This window comes from Silurus meridionalis, chromosome 12 (genome assembly GCF_014805685.1).
Source record: "Silurus meridionalis isolate SWU-2019-XX chromosome 12, ASM1480568v1, whole genome shotgun sequence".
Taxonomy (NCBI): domain Eukaryota; kingdom Metazoa; phylum Chordata; class Actinopteri; order Siluriformes; family Siluridae; genus Silurus; species Silurus meridionalis.
This window is the reverse complement of record NC_060895.1, coordinates 16,981,574-16,997,405: the sequence shown is the minus strand read 5'-3', so window position 1 is coordinate 16,997,405 and position 15,832 is coordinate 16,981,574. Positions and strand designations below refer to the sequence as shown.

The window sequence follows — 15,832 nt, the reverse complement described above, 5'->3', positions numbered from 1 at the left end:
ATTTAGCAATCACATAAAGAGTGTATCATTTACATACACATGTTTTTGTTCATTTCTTTTTAATCCTATCTTTTAAAGCTTATGTATACATCTTTTTTGTATAAATGTATGATCAGAAAAGACAAAAAACATTGTGTACGGTATAAATCTGTAGTAAGATAAATAAGAAAATCCAGCTTTCTGTATTTTGTACTGGTGGAAACGTCTCCTTGCAGTAGTTCACTGGGAACTCAACACTTTGGATTGGGTCCTCTCATGTACGCCACTTTGAATAAAAATTCCTGCAGAATGAGGACAATAAGTTTTACTTTGGCAGAATTTTGTCCCTGGAGTTTTCAACATCCATTCTAATGATGGCGTATTTCCCAAAGTTATTACAGCAGATAGATCATATTACAATGTGATCGCCACGAAGGACTCGGTAAAAAGAAAAACATGGTAAAAAGTATTTTGATAATCTATTAAAATGGGCAGGACAGTGACATAATTGTTTGTCTGTGTTCTTAACTTGCTTCCACTGAATGTTTTCAGTTAGTTTCAAATAACACTCAATCAGAAGTGCACAGAGTCAGGAGAAGGTTGCAAATTTATTTCAGTGGATTGATATAGAGATGAGAGATGATGCTCTTACACATAATTTAACCCAGTTGTTCTTTTTTTGTCATGTGCTCTTCTATCTGAAAAGACTCCTTCAATCTGAAGGGTGAAAATTGAATCTTAAGGTAAAAGTACTTCTGATTTGATGCCACCTTGTGGTCTGCTACATGACTGCATTAAATATGTTGTTAACTGCGTCTTGGGGAAAAAACAATATATATATTCTTTATTTCTTTATTGTTTTTGGGACTTCTTTTGTAAACTTTTATTTTATCACATACTTAGGATAAGTTTTATTAATGTGTTGTATTGTTTTATTATTGAATTACATTTTTTTACAAGAGACTATTTTATGACTCTCTGTGCTGTACATAACAATGTTATTAAGGATAAAATGTTTTATAAAGCAAAGCAAAAAATCTAATATTTAGCAAAATGACCTGATAGGATGGGATGTATTTATGATTCAGTGTGACTCTACAATTTTCATAGTCATGAAAATAAAGAAAACTCTTTGAATGAGAAGGTGTGTCCAAACTTTTGGTCTGTACTGTATATTATTATTACAGTGGAACCCGGTTATGTCGATGTCCTAGGGGGTCGCCAAAAAGCATCGAGATAACCGATGATCGAGATAAATGAAAATCAAAATGGCGGCAATATATTAACGTGCTTGAAATTTCTTTATGTACATGATGTGCGTTAATAAATGAGAATGTGCATGCACGTGTTTTTGAAGGGTTTTTTTTACACAACAGCGTTGCCACAATTTGTTTGATGAAGGCATGCTATAAAAATACATACAGTCTATGTTTATCTGTCAGGAATCCACCTGCCACGCCCCCTTCGGCGCCCCCTTCAGCGTGTCAGGTGCTTTCTCGGCCGCTTTCTCTGAAGATCTCGGCTTCAATCGCGCACATGTGGTGCTCGTTTATCATCATCACCAGCTCCTATTTAAACTTCCACACTCTCACCGTCCGTTATTGTTGGTATATGTTGGTTCACGGTGGTCGTTGTTATCGCTCATGTGTATCCCGGTACGTGTCTTCCCACCGGCACTCTCTCAACGGCTGCTCTTTTCTTCCCAAAGCGCATCGCGGATTCCCCCCGATCCCGGTGTTCATTCTATGATTTTGCTGCTCATCACACGTTCCGCGCCGCCAATCGCGGCTTTCGCCTCCCGTTCATCGCATAACATTTAACAATGCTGCACCGAGATAACCGACGTTAAATGGCAAATTTTTCCCTCCTTGTGCTCGAGATATCAGGGTTCGGCGACATAAAAAAAGTCGACATAACCGATAAAAAAATGCTAAGAAAAAGCGAGAATTTGGCGGTTCCACTTCAAAAACGTCGACTTAATAGGGTTGTCGAGGTAACCGAGGGCAAGATAAGCGGATTCCACTGTATAATAATAATTAGTATTATTATTAATTCTCATCATAATTTTCCATATTATACTTTAATAATCATTTATTCACTTAAGAAAAACACTCATATGAAAAAAAATCTCTATATGAACTTCTGGGAAGGTTTTCCACATTTAATCATATTTATTATATCATATTTATGTTATCTGTTTATCCATATATATGCATGCACTGATACTTTATATCATAAATGTCAAACAGATACAGAAATCCCATTTCACAGTACACAGAATCTATTCATTGTTATGTAATTAAAATCAGGATCCTGCACAACACAATACATTTACTGTTTGTTCATTTAGCTGGCACTCAGTGACTCTTCTCCTTGTTAGTTAGCTTGGTGGAACACTGCAGAGCCCAGTAGATTGCAGAAAGTAAAGCAAAAACCTGCATGAAAAGATGAATAGGTAAAAATCTTAGCAAAATATTTATATAAAATATTTAACCTTGCTGTAGGAATAAATGCAGTGTTAACAGATGAACACAATTAGTTCAGTATAAATGAGGCAAAGAGCATGCTAAAACATTTTACTTTGGTCACGGTCATGAGGAACACTGTAGGTATAAAGTTACACATGTATTCCATCCAAAACGTGTACTCTTGTGTTTCTGTAACAGCCAGCATGTAAAAGTAGGTCATTTAAGGAAAAAAGGACTAACAAAAGGTTAATATCAAGACCAAAGAACCTCCCATAATGCAACAGCTCTGTGTCACAAGGTTAATGGTGGTGGTCACTGAGGAATGAAGCCAGGAGGTTCTGCCAAAAAGTGTCCCGGGTGGAACCGCCGCTCCTCCCCTGTGTTCTACACCATAAACTGCATCCGCGTTCTTAACTCGGGCCAAAAGCGAATCCTGTCCATCACAACTCCTCTCCTCTGATGGGAAAAAATTAGAGTTTCCTCCAAGCTCCCCAGCTGTTTTCCTCCGAGAGAATCAGAAACAGAGATGCAGAGCTTGGAATGTCCTTATGATTCCTGACCTCTCACTACCTGAACCTACCAGCACGGTCATACGAGTTAAAAAAAAGTCACCTCATTTTGTGAAAAAAAAAAAACATGCTGTAATCAAAGCAGTCCAAGCACCATGTTCAGAAATATTTTTAACCTAAAATTATGTTATGGTTAAATTATATTATTTTATTGTTTTATTTTTAAAACAATTTTTTTGGTCTAATAAAAGCATGGACAGGACAAAAAAAAATGGAAATTATTGCAAAAAAAAACAAAAGTGCAAAAACTAAAAAAAAACCACGGCTTTTTTTAAATAAATAAAAAAGATAGCAATTATTTAATTATTTAAATATTTGTTAAATATATATATATATATATATATATATATATATATATATATATATATATATATATATATATATTTGAGCCACAATAAATGGCAGAGGAAATTAAAGAAGAATACAAGAAATTGGAATTTAGATAAAAACTTTCTTACCATTTATAACCAGAAAAACACAGATTCTTCCTGTTTTTGTTTTCCTTTACTCTCCCTGTAAATTTTTGCCACTTTTTTTTCTTATCTGCCAATTCCAACCCACCACCCAGACTGCTTAATCACACAACAACTACCAACCTGTAAGGATAAAGATTAACATGTGCATCTCTTGAGAAAAGTGGAGCCAACCAATCACATCTATTCAAACTGTTGGGACGTAAACTACTGTATCTGCTCTCTTCTTAATACAAAAGCTCACAGATACAATCTTTTCACTATTGTCACTTTGATTGACAAAGGAAATGGATTAGGAGACTGAGACCATCAAAGCACAATGGATTTTTCTGCTCATGCTGTAAAAAAGTGCTGTAAATGCTAATCCTTTACAGATCATATATGCATTACAAATACTAGAAAATAAATTTTTATTTGCTTCAGTAGTGCTGTAGTTGTGAACATTGTGTATGTGCATGCAAAACTCATAGCCATGCACATCCATGGAAAACACACACATATTAAAAAGAAGACAAGGGAAGATTTGTAGAGTAGATGGTGAACTTTGTGTTCAGTCCAAAGTCTCTAGAGAAGCTGCTGAGTGAAAGGAAAACAAGACTGAAGCACTGCTGTCAGCTCGCTGATATACAGCTCATAATAGAAGTTTCCATCCTATACTGTCTACATGGACAGCCAACATACACAGGGTTTTCAGACACACACCTACACACACACACACACACACACACACACACACACACACACACACTAATGTGGATTTCTCTGTTGGATCGAAGAAATCAAATCCTACCAAATTCTTAATCACCACTTCTGTAGTGCATGTATGATTATAATGGACAAGAATATCTAAACTTTTTTCTGAAAAAAATGATAAAATAATAAAAAGCCTGCTCACAAGAAACTCAGACCTTATTGTGATAATCTAGAAATTAAAAACTGTAATTGTTTAACCTCAACAACTTCTTCTTGCCATAAGATGGGGACTGTTTTAAAATAAAACTTGGAGTAACACTAAACACTAATTCTGGTTAATTACACTTTTCTGAAGGTTTTGTGGTATTTATGCACCACAGACAACCAGAAATTACACCCTCTGTAATGCATTTCCATTTCTGAGCAGACGAATTATACAGATTTAGAACTTAAATTTCACCGAAAAATGGCTCAATATTTTAAGGAATCATTGTACAAATGCAAGTTCATTTATAAGACATAAAAACCACAGAATTTGAGTCTCCTACAAGCCATAAACTAATCTGACTCCAATCACACTTGTATTAAAGATGCAATCAAGCCAAGCATAGCATCATGCATGATATCCTGAACGATTTTTCACACAATCGCTCACACAATCATCTGGGTAAGAACAGAAGGCCCAAGTGCTTTATAGCATACGCTAGTTATAGCCTCCCAGACCATAGACTGTTGTTAAGAAGAAAGTGGTAACTATTTTGAACTCTTAAATTCAGTTTTATATTATATGGATCAAGGTCTCAAAGTCCTCCACATGAGCAGCAGCTCTCTGAAGCCGTGTTTGCAGAGGATGAATCAAGGCTAGAGGAGCTGCACTGGGCCAAATTAGCCCTGCAGCACTTTGATGCAGTAATGAAGGAGGCCGTGGCCACGACATACACGTCTCTCTAGACGCTATGTAAACCACTTCAGTGGGATTCCTGAGAGAAGGACAAAGATGGATGGTTCCTGTGGGACTTGTAAGGGACCTACAGCGGTCGGCTTAGTGATCTAAACCTGTGGCCTGAGCTCCCTAAGGCTGGCTCGCACACACACACACACACACACACACACACACACACACACACACACACACACACACACACATATGCATCTTCTTGTGGGGACTGCCCATTGACACAACAATTAATACATCTAAATCTAGCCCATGTTTAAACTCAATAAACAAAATTCAACATTCTAGCTCTATGTTTATTGTTTTTTTTTTGGTAATCAAATTAATTAAATGAAAAATGTTCAGGGAAAAAATAGCTGAAGATTTTTGTTAGAAACCTTTAATGCAATGTAAAGGCAATATACTGCACATTAAAACCCAGCACACAATTGTGACATCTAGAGTAACAAAATATTTTATTAGCAAGCTCAAAAGTTTTCATCTCCATTGTTCAATGTATTTTAATGACTTTAAGGTGTCTGATGAAAAAACAGCTACACTCATATAAGACAATAGGGCCTCAAGTCATTAAGCAGCAAATATATTGATGTTTATGTGTTAACTAATTTTGCAGCTATCTTCTGATCTATCATTCATAACACCATTAATGCCAGTCACAAATTTACAGAAGTATATAAGTAATGTTCTAAACATCTACTGGTTAGAATCATGATCCATTTTGTTTTCTTGAGCTTTAGAAGAACTGTTTTGGTTTGCACAGCTATTCTCTAGAAACTTACTGTATTATGTTTTATGTTACAATAACACTTCCTCTGCACAGAACTTCCTCTTTGGATAATTATGGCATAAAAATGCTTGTCATTTTTAACTTCATATTCTGACAAATGGTGGAACATTTTAAAAAGCTGTAGATTCCACTTTTGCACAAACTGGGTCAGGTGCTGTGGTAAGGTAAGGCCATGCTGTGCTGAGTGTGGTGCTTTTTGCATGGAGTGACCTCAATAATATTGTTATTAACTTTTTCCTTTAAAACATAATTATGTTCCTCCCCTGAGAAAAAAGGGGCATAAATATTATCTTTAATTTGTTACAAAAAAAATGAAAGAACCCAGTAGTTCTATAGTTAAAGATTTCCAGCTCTCCTTGATGCTTTCCATGTACTGTTATTTCCATCAATGCACCTTAGCATGAGATTTTTTTATTAGTATATATAGTAGGAGAAGTCAGTCTGTAAACTTCCCAATCCATCTGAGAATAACTACAGTATTCTGTGTCTGTTATACAGTTTTCTAAATGCCATACTTTGTGGCATTTACTGAAGAGCAATGTGGAGTTAAGACTCCTTTCAGAGACAGGTGTATTTTTATTAGCGCTGTTCTTGAATTGCTATGAGCTCACCACTTACAGTCGGGAGAGAAGCTCCTTTAATTACTGCTAGGCATGCAACGTCTGGAATGTCTCACTTCCCGAACCCTCAGCCATGTGTGACATCACTTAGCCGCAATTCAGGCGAATCCGAATAGCTCTTCAAAATGCAAATGTGTACGTGTAAACAAGTGTGAAATAGTGTGTGTGGGCGTAAATGTAACAGGGTAAGACATGAGTGTGCTTGTGTGCTAGGAGTGTGACCTCGCCACCTGAGTTTATGGGCAAATCCTGCTGCTTTAATGAGAAGTTCTTTCAATAATGAATACCAGCCTGTGGTTTAAAAGCCACTATATATCACAAGAAAGACTTCTACTGTACTGCCCCTGATATTTGACAGCCAAATCAAAGAAGCACTTTTATTTCACAATTATTATTATTCTTTAATCGTTCTTATTTTATAGCCTGGATTTTTTTTAAACCTCCAGTCCCCGTAAACCCGCTGACCTGTACAGTTTTGTACACTTAGCTAAGTTCAGGCATAACTGGGGTTTGTTCCAGATAATGTAAACTGAGACTCACACAAATCCAGATTTTTCCATTCCAGATACAAGGATTAGATCAAATAAAGATCACTTACCATTACCATTCTGAAATTCACCTTCAAAAGAATTCCGATTAAGATGTTAAGCCTAAGCTTGCATGCAGAATATGTGTACAGAGAACATGAGAATATGATAAAGCAATGTTTAAAATATTATGCCTATTTACTAAACAATGATTTCTGGTAAAGTGTTGTCAGAAAATATCATCTTAAAAAAGTCACACTGATTTTAATACACATTTTCAGTTTTTTTCCTCAGATGTGCTTAGACCAAAGTACATGTTTAATAACCTATAATTAATAAATGTGGTTCAGGGCTGGTGTAATCCAAGAGGCATTGGCACAAAACTTGGCAAAAATCTACAGTGATTTTCAGGTGATACCACTGCTATGGATGACACTGCTTTTCACAATTCACGCCAAACAAACAGGGTTGTACCGATAAATGAAACTGACTGTTAATCTGTTGTTTACTAACCAACAGACCAGACCTGTGCCCCCTGGTAAATGTTACTATAGTGCAATAGACCTCACATCTATACATTTTAGATCCATCCCCCAGGAGAGACCCCAGTATACTGGCATTCTAAGCTTGCTCTTGCATCTGCTCCATTTATAACCAGAATTGTATGCAGATTTTGGGGTGAAACAATGCGCATAAACCCCTTATTTAGCTCCAGAAAAATGTTTTGATATTTTAAATATTTTTTATTAAATCCTAAAAGTCTATGGCGCATCAAGACTCTTTTCTGTTCTGGCACTGAGGTGGTGAAATGAACTTCCTCTAGATGTCCGAACAGCTGAGTCACTGCCTATCTTCAAATGACGGGTGAAGACCTACCTCTTCCTGAAACACTCAAACTAGCATTTATTTCTTGTGTGTTTTTTGTCTTTATCTTAACACAAAAAGTGTGTCATAATTCCTCTCAACAGAGTTTAGGCTGATGGTATAACAAGTTTGCAACCTAGTGAACCAGTGTTGATTTATTCATTGATAGAGACTTCAAAGTTTAAGAGCATCTGCTAAATGCAGTAAATATAAATGAAGCATTACTGTCTGTCTATTAGGCCCAGCTTAAAGGTTTGCTGCTAGAAATGAGGAATCAAAGCAGACAATGATTTAATGAATTGCATTGCAGTCCTTTGCTGCAACCACAGCCCTCAAAAAGCAATGTAGTTAATGACTCTTTACCATTCGTTCCAATTAAATCAGCTGTATCAGTAAGGTAATATCTAGTGTATCATTGCACAATTCAAATGTAACATTGTACTATTGTTGTAAATCTTTTAAAATCTCCCACATATATGCATATTTAACATTCTGTTATTTCACCATACTTCTTCCTCAGAATATAGTACGTGTTTTTTATGTTATTCAGTTTTGTGTTTTCTCTTCTCATGACTGGACCCAAATGTAGTATGTGGGAACTTCTTTCAGAGTCAAACTCTTTTATTCCTTGCGGATCTTCAGGGGAAAAAATCGTGGGCGTATTAGCACCTACGTCTACAGATGTACACTTACACACACACACACACACACACACACACACACACACACACACACACACACACACACACACACACACACACACACACACACACACACACACAAAGAGAACAATTTTACTCTCATGTGTAAATCTCATCAGCTCTCTCTCGAGTTAGCCACAGACAGAGCTAATTGATTCCAGAAGTCTTGCCTCTACTTTAAGCAGGGGTGGAGAAAAAAAATGGCGAGATTGGGAAAGAGAAATTAAGGCAGAGAGCGATGTAGGGTTAGAGGTGTTGGAGTAGTAATGAGAGGTCAGTCGCAATCCATAGCCCTGTTGCGAGAGTCAGGAACACATGGCAATTTTATGGTCAATTGGGCCATGCATCTGGTGTTATACATCATTGTGGGTTATAGCGGGTCCTGGTGTCAGCTCACACACACACACACACACACACACACACACACACACACACACACACACAGACACACACACACACAGATGCACACACTCTTAGACAGAATAGATGGTTGCATGCTGTGTGTGGATATGCTTCATCTATACTGCTTTACAGCTGAACCACACACTCACACACCACACACCCACACTTAGCATTAATTCACCTCCCGCCACTGGCAGTTACACTAATTTGGGCAATCTAGTGTGACAACAATTTATGTTTAACACTGTTTAGCTACATAATATGTGCATTATTTTGTCTCATCTATTTTGGACAAAAGTTTAATACACTTACCTCTGTTGCAGTAGTCAGTAGAGGCACCATAGAGCTGATATAACCAAACCTGTAGAGGGTCAACATTAGTAGGCAGCGTGACACCTCCCATACAGCAGCATTGGGACTGCGAGAAAGAAAAACAAAACAACAAACCATCTTAAGTCTGTGGGTTTTGCTCTTTTTTTTCTGGAGCATTTGCATAAAAAGTATGAATATGAAGTTTAAGTCTAAGCTTGGGTGCAAACCACTACTGTCCATGTAAAAATACTGTTCTGCCATTCACATCATAGGAAGACATCCATAACCTAAATCATGTGCATCTGCATCTTTTCCATATGCCAGAAATATCAGTATGGTCTATGAATTCTGGCTGTCTGTCAGCTCAAACTGTGAGGTTTGTGAGGTAATTCTTTGTTTTACCTGCTGCCATGTAAAAAATAAAAAAAAAATAAGAAAAAATAAGTAACCTCTTTTAAATTATCATGACTAAGTTACTAACCTCAAAACCACTACACATCAATGATAAAGGTTTAGGTTTAAGCTTAATATCTATTTGCTACATTGCAAAAAAACTAAATTTAATAATAAAAATTACATGATCCCTAATAAGAAAAGGACTGTACAACAGAACCTTGGTTTGTAAGGAGTCCAGATGTAAAAAATAAAATCCTAAATGGATCCAGAATCGATTTTTGAGTGGACACATGAGATTTCGAGCCAAGTGTTAAAACATCCAAAGAAAAGAAATAGTATGCTCAATTTTTAATGACCATATGGAAAAGTGTTGTGTATTACTAAGGCCTTGTCGCTCTCGTTGGCTGCAGAGCTGACAGATCTATAACTCACGGTATCAAAATGTACAAGTATGAAAATACTATATTATACACACATCATTTTTCAAAATGTGTGATTCCCAAGAAGCTCTATTAATGACCAAGCAACACACTGTACATAATAAAGTCTCAGTACCTTTGGTTTATTATATACCCAAGCGTAGTAAGTGTGAGTAATATGTATCCAGTGATGAGCAGCACACTTGTTTGAGACAGCATCTAGAGAACAAAAAGAGAATGTAAGAACAATGTGTTCTCAATGCAACATCAGTGGATGTCAGTTTCACCTCCAAATCCCACTCACAATGTCCTCATGTTTATGTTCTTGACCCTTATAATGTAAACTAGCTTGAGGAAATCTCATTAGAGTAGGTATTATTAAGACCCATAACATGAGTGCACAGACAACTGTACTTCTGACTGACCTTTAAATTTATAGTACATAACCCTCTATTTGCTATATGACTAATGTTATTGAATATGGTGGATGTTTGCTCTCAAAACCATATATTCAAAGCTGCTGAAAATATTTCTCTCCCGGGTATAGTAGAAGTTCTCAAAGTTTAGACTCATTTGAAGTAACCACATGCAGTGCAGCTGAGCTCTTCATGCTGTATGTGATACACATTGCTGGAGTGTGCATTTCTTTATTGTTTTGGGAAACATTTGAAGTCAGTTTAATCAGTTATTAATCCATTTAATATCAAATTTGCATTAATATTACAGATAAGCATTAGTGGGAATTCAGCTGGGTTTTAAAATGCAGTGTCATATTCTACACATTCATTAACACTTATTAAGACAATTTTTCTACTAATGATTACTAGCTAGCCAAGTTCTCCCAAGGAAAAACTATGGTGAAAATGTTATAATTTAATTTGAAATTATATTTAAAGTTTATATTTAACCATACAGTTTACTGAAAATAGCATAACAGATTTGTGGCTTCTCATACATGTACTACACCATGATGGTTAACTTCCAAAAGATCATTGAGAGGACTGTGATTTTTCTTGAATTACCAATGTGTGACATTGCCCAGGTCTCAGAGGGAACTTTGTGAAAACACTGTGAGTCAGTTCTCTAAGGTCTGGCTTATGTTTTTCAAATCCTTTCAACATGCTAATTTCTAATTTGTCCCACTATCCTATTTCAACAATAACACCAAGCCAAAGTGTAGAAAACATTAAACCACCTGGGTGTTTTCTTAGTTGCTGCAGTAACAGTCGAACTGTGTTAGTGTTTCTACTCCTCCCAAGGCAGTTTAAGATTAAGTTACTAACATCATTGTCCTCACTACTATTAATCCCTGCACAACAAAGTTCATTCTAATCTACAATGTTGGTTCTGCCGAGTTAAACAGTTAACGTGTCGGCGGTGGTCAGTTTCTGAACCTCAATAATTAAGAGCAAGTCAAACAATGTGTAAGTGATGAGGTTGGGTGGTAACTGACCAAGTCTGAAAAATAAATGTTTTTCTAGCTTTGAAGTACCACTAAGCTGTGCTGTAGCATCACTTGTCAGTGCAAATAAATGTGCATGGTACATAAAGGTATAAATACACACTTTGACATTATTTATTGCTTGGCCCAAGGGCATTACTTAGTTATTTTCTCTGGAAAGGCTGATGGATGCAACAGGAAGGCTTTTCAGGCGATGGGAAATGGTTGACTTGGCTCTCAGAACGTTTGTATTGGTTGTTGGACCACCGGCGGCTTTTTTATTGGTTGGTGATGGGCGGGAAAGGAGGGGGAAAGAGGGATCTAGAAATCTCTTATTGAGAGAACACCACTGAGGTAGGAATCACAGGAAGAATGGCTGTTTCATTTCAGCAGGGAAGCAGGGTGGGTCCATAAAGTTTGGCTAACCAAAACTATGCCTGGGGAACACACACTTTCAATGATACCAACAGGGAACATAATGTCTGCAGTTTTGTTAGGGAGGATAGAAAATAATAGGCAGAGGTTAAAAGATATCTGTCTATGCCTTATAATTGAGATAATTAAAAGGAAGAGCCAGAGTTTAAATGTGATTTAACAGTGTGATATTATTAAGCACTGAGCAAATTAAAAGCTTTCAATGAACCTAGAAAGACAATGAAAGATTTGCATGGGCATAAAAGCCTCAGTGAAGGCAAATGTTTGTCTTTCTACTATCAACATGTAAGGTAAACCAAGACAGTTTAAATCTCTGTGAAATAACATGTATCCTTCTGTTACTTACATGTTCTGTTGCAAATAAGTTGTTGTAAACGACCAGAACCAGAAGGAACTGCACATGCACATACACCTGAAGTGCAGATGACCATTGTGGATTGTGAGGCATCTCCTTTCCTGTGATCTGAAAAGCAGCATGCAGTTGGGTTTTTAGAGAAATGCTTATTACATGTTTTTTATTTAAAACTTTTTAAGTGAATAATATTTGAGTTCTCAGGATGAAAAAAAATAAAGATGAAAACTTGTTTTTGATTGCATTTCCATAATTATTTATTCATACATTCAATAAGTGGTCCTGGTTTACAATGTACAGTAACACTGAACAATGGTGTAGGAATTCATGCCAGATGGAATACAAGTCACATACATTTAGATTCACATTTACACCTAGAGCAAATTAATTCATCCACAATATGCATTTTATTGTGCAACACGATGGAATTAAACACCACAGTAACCCAAACACAAGAGCAAACCTGGTAAGGTGGTGCTGTGTCCTGGCAATGGTACATATAAAAGAAAACGTTTTACTTGCTGAACAAAAGGTTTAAAGAATCACGACTATTAATGTAAGTACATGTGAAGCTCAACTATAAGGCTGAAAGAAAGAAGTCTAATTGGCTCCAGATGTTCCAGTCAGTTCAGGTGTGGGGTTGACCTCTACAGCCCTATTAAAAAAAACACTTCATTTTTGTTGCACAGCAAGTGCAATCCGCTTCAAGCTTAATAATTTAGAGCGGGTCAAAAAATAATATTTGAACCTTTAGCAAGTAGTTTTGATTTCTCTATTCATGAACAGGTGACCTTAAAGATCATTGTAAGCACATGCTGGAGAAATCTTACAAGTAACAAGAACCTTATTAATCTCTTTAAGGATCGCTTGCACTTAACCACACAGGAAACCAGTGCTTTCTAAGAAAACTCAGAAGACCACCTGGATGTTCCACTTCAATACATGAAAAAATGCCATGTGGACAGTTGTGATTAAGTTTTTGGTAAATGTGCAAAGTGTTGCATTGGAGAAAATGAAACACTTGCATGCAAATATAATTTTGGAAATTCATTGGAAAATATCACAGATGTTTTTAAATTGTTTTTTGTTGAAGAATTTTATTGTGCCTTGGAATGGCTTGAGGGGCAGCAAGGTCCAGGTGTGAACTGCAAGAATGAATGAACTACACAGTAGCTTAAAGAAAAAAATCTGTATTTATAAATTCCAAAATGTATAAGTCAAAATAATGAACGCTGTCCTAAGAAAATGCTGCACATGATCTAAAGCAGACTCGTTTATTGAAACGCCTCAAACATAAGCAAGTGAGGTAAAATTCCTTTTAACTACAGTATTGTATGTGACTCATCAACATCTGGTCACAGACTTTAGTTATTCCCAATACAGCAGCATTATTTAACACAGTTTTGTTGATTATTGTGTAATATCTTATGAACAGCCATATCACATACTGGTGCTTCTTTTATAAAGATTTAGAATTCTTCTAATTAATCTACTTCTCTGCTGCAGCTGAAGAACCTCCTAATGCATGTTGCATATTGCCCCACCATATAGCAATTGCAAAAAAGGCAAATAAACAAACAAAACAAACAAATAAATAACTTTTTATAAGTTAAACATGCACCATTTGTTTTTACTGTATGTCAGTTTTTTTTAGATGTACCACAGAATTGCTAAATTCCTAATTGATTAGAAGTTGTTGATTATTTATTTTATTTTATATATACAGCATGTAAACAATAGGTGTAGCTATTTCAATAGGTGAAAATTAAAAGCTAGATTCTAAATGTTAATTTGAATACATTTTGGATTCTTGAGTAACAGCTGCTACACAGGGACATGCAAGACAAATGCTCCAAATCTAATAAAAAAGGATAAACAAAATGTGTTGTTATTTAACAAAGAAAATGTTTTCTGCTATATTTATTACATTTAAAGAAACAGTTTATATAGCAGTTTATAGCACTTTTTCATCATAAGATAGTAAGAACAGGAAACACTGTGCTAACTATTTTCTCTGTAAAACTGGTTTATTTTCCAAAGATCTGCTTTTTTTTAAATCTTATTTTTAATAATCATTCCATCTAATGGGGGAATGATTATTCACAGCTTCTATATTTTAACTATTCCCACAGACATTTTGTAACTTCTAATGTAATTATTGTTAACTTAGAAAGGTGCTGTATTAATAAATACAAATTCAATAAAAAAAATTATAATAATTAATAATGAGCAAACAGCTATGGAATATTCTATTTATTGGGACATATAGAACAACCTAAAAATCCATGAAGTTGTTGGGTTAAACTCAATCACCATGAAGGATTGTAACTAAAATAAACAATTTGTTACAATGGCTTAGGGCTGCAACTGCCATGAACCGTTTTTAAAGTGTCCATCAGTGAAAAGTTGATATCCTCAACACTGAGGGAACTACATTAAATAGACATTCCGTCACCCAGATGAGGTTCTCTTAGGTTTCTTACTCATTTTTTTTCCACGTCACCACAAACTTGATTTGAATTGAATAATCTACTCTTAGGAGGTTATAGTGACTTTGTGTCAAATCACACGCATGTCATGATAGATTTTGTATAAGTGCACACCTCTGTTGTGATTCATTCTTTAAATTTGTCTATAAATTCTATTAAAAATGTTTTGTTACTAAATGTAATACATATGCAAGTATCACATTATGTTAAATTGTGTTAAAACATTCATTTTAATATATTTTTATAAAACAACAAATGTAGCAATTTAAAACGTTCACATACTATCACTCGGTTTGAATAAATCTTGCCAATTTGACTAAATAGTGAATAATAATAACCTTCAATTTATTTTTTACAAACGCTTAAGACTCAAGTGCAGTTGCATGTGGGTTCGACCTGTTGGCTCCAACACTCCACTGTTCTGTTTTACCTCAAAACTCAACTCCTCCAGCACAACCCTCCCTCCCACACAGGAGTATGAACAGGCATGGACCAGCTCTCCCAATCCAGCACCTTTCAAGGTATTTCAAGTCAAACTTCAGCACTCGCCACATGCTCTCCATCACCAGGCTCTCTTTAGGGCTGCTTTAATTGCAGGGTGGGGAGGCTTTGTTTTATGTGTGAAGTAAGAGTGGCTAAAAATATGCCACACACACACATCACTATTTCAAAGCAAACCGCCGCAGCTCCTGATGGAGAGACTTCAATCCCGTGCCGTGGGCCTGACTTTTAAAGACGTGAAAATTGAGCTTATTTTGCTTCAAAAGCATGTGAGACTTTTTTGGCACTGGGCTGGACTTGTAAAGTGTGTCGTTTTGTATTAAGAGTCATTGTCAAGCTTTTTTTTCACACTGAAATTGTAGGCAGTAGACGGCAAACTAGATGTAAACATTTAAGAGTAACAGGATTTTACGGCCAAATTTAAGATCAGATTCACCAGCAAACTCCAA

At 36.0% G+C, this 15,832-nt stretch overlaps 1 protein-coding gene across 1 annotated transcript in view; it reads right to left on the bottom strand.

Moving 5' to 3' along the window:
• Positions 1-2,145: 2,145 nt before the first annotated feature.
• The window catches only part of agmo (alkylglycerol monooxygenase), a 38,330-nt gene continuing 24,643 nt past the window's right edge, over positions 2,146-15,832 (bottom strand). The window contains exons 10-13 of the mRNA XM_046863701.1: positions 12,388-12,504; positions 10,302-10,384; positions 9,351-9,456; positions 2,146-2,414 (exon numbers count right to left, since the gene is read on the bottom strand). Of these exons, the coding sequence (XP_046719657.1) occupies positions 2,337-2,414; positions 9,351-9,456; positions 10,302-10,384; positions 12,388-12,504 (384 nt within the window). The 3' untranslated portion in view covers positions 2,146-2,336. The remainder of the gene's footprint in view (positions 2,415-9,350; positions 9,457-10,301; positions 10,385-12,387; positions 12,505-15,832) is intronic.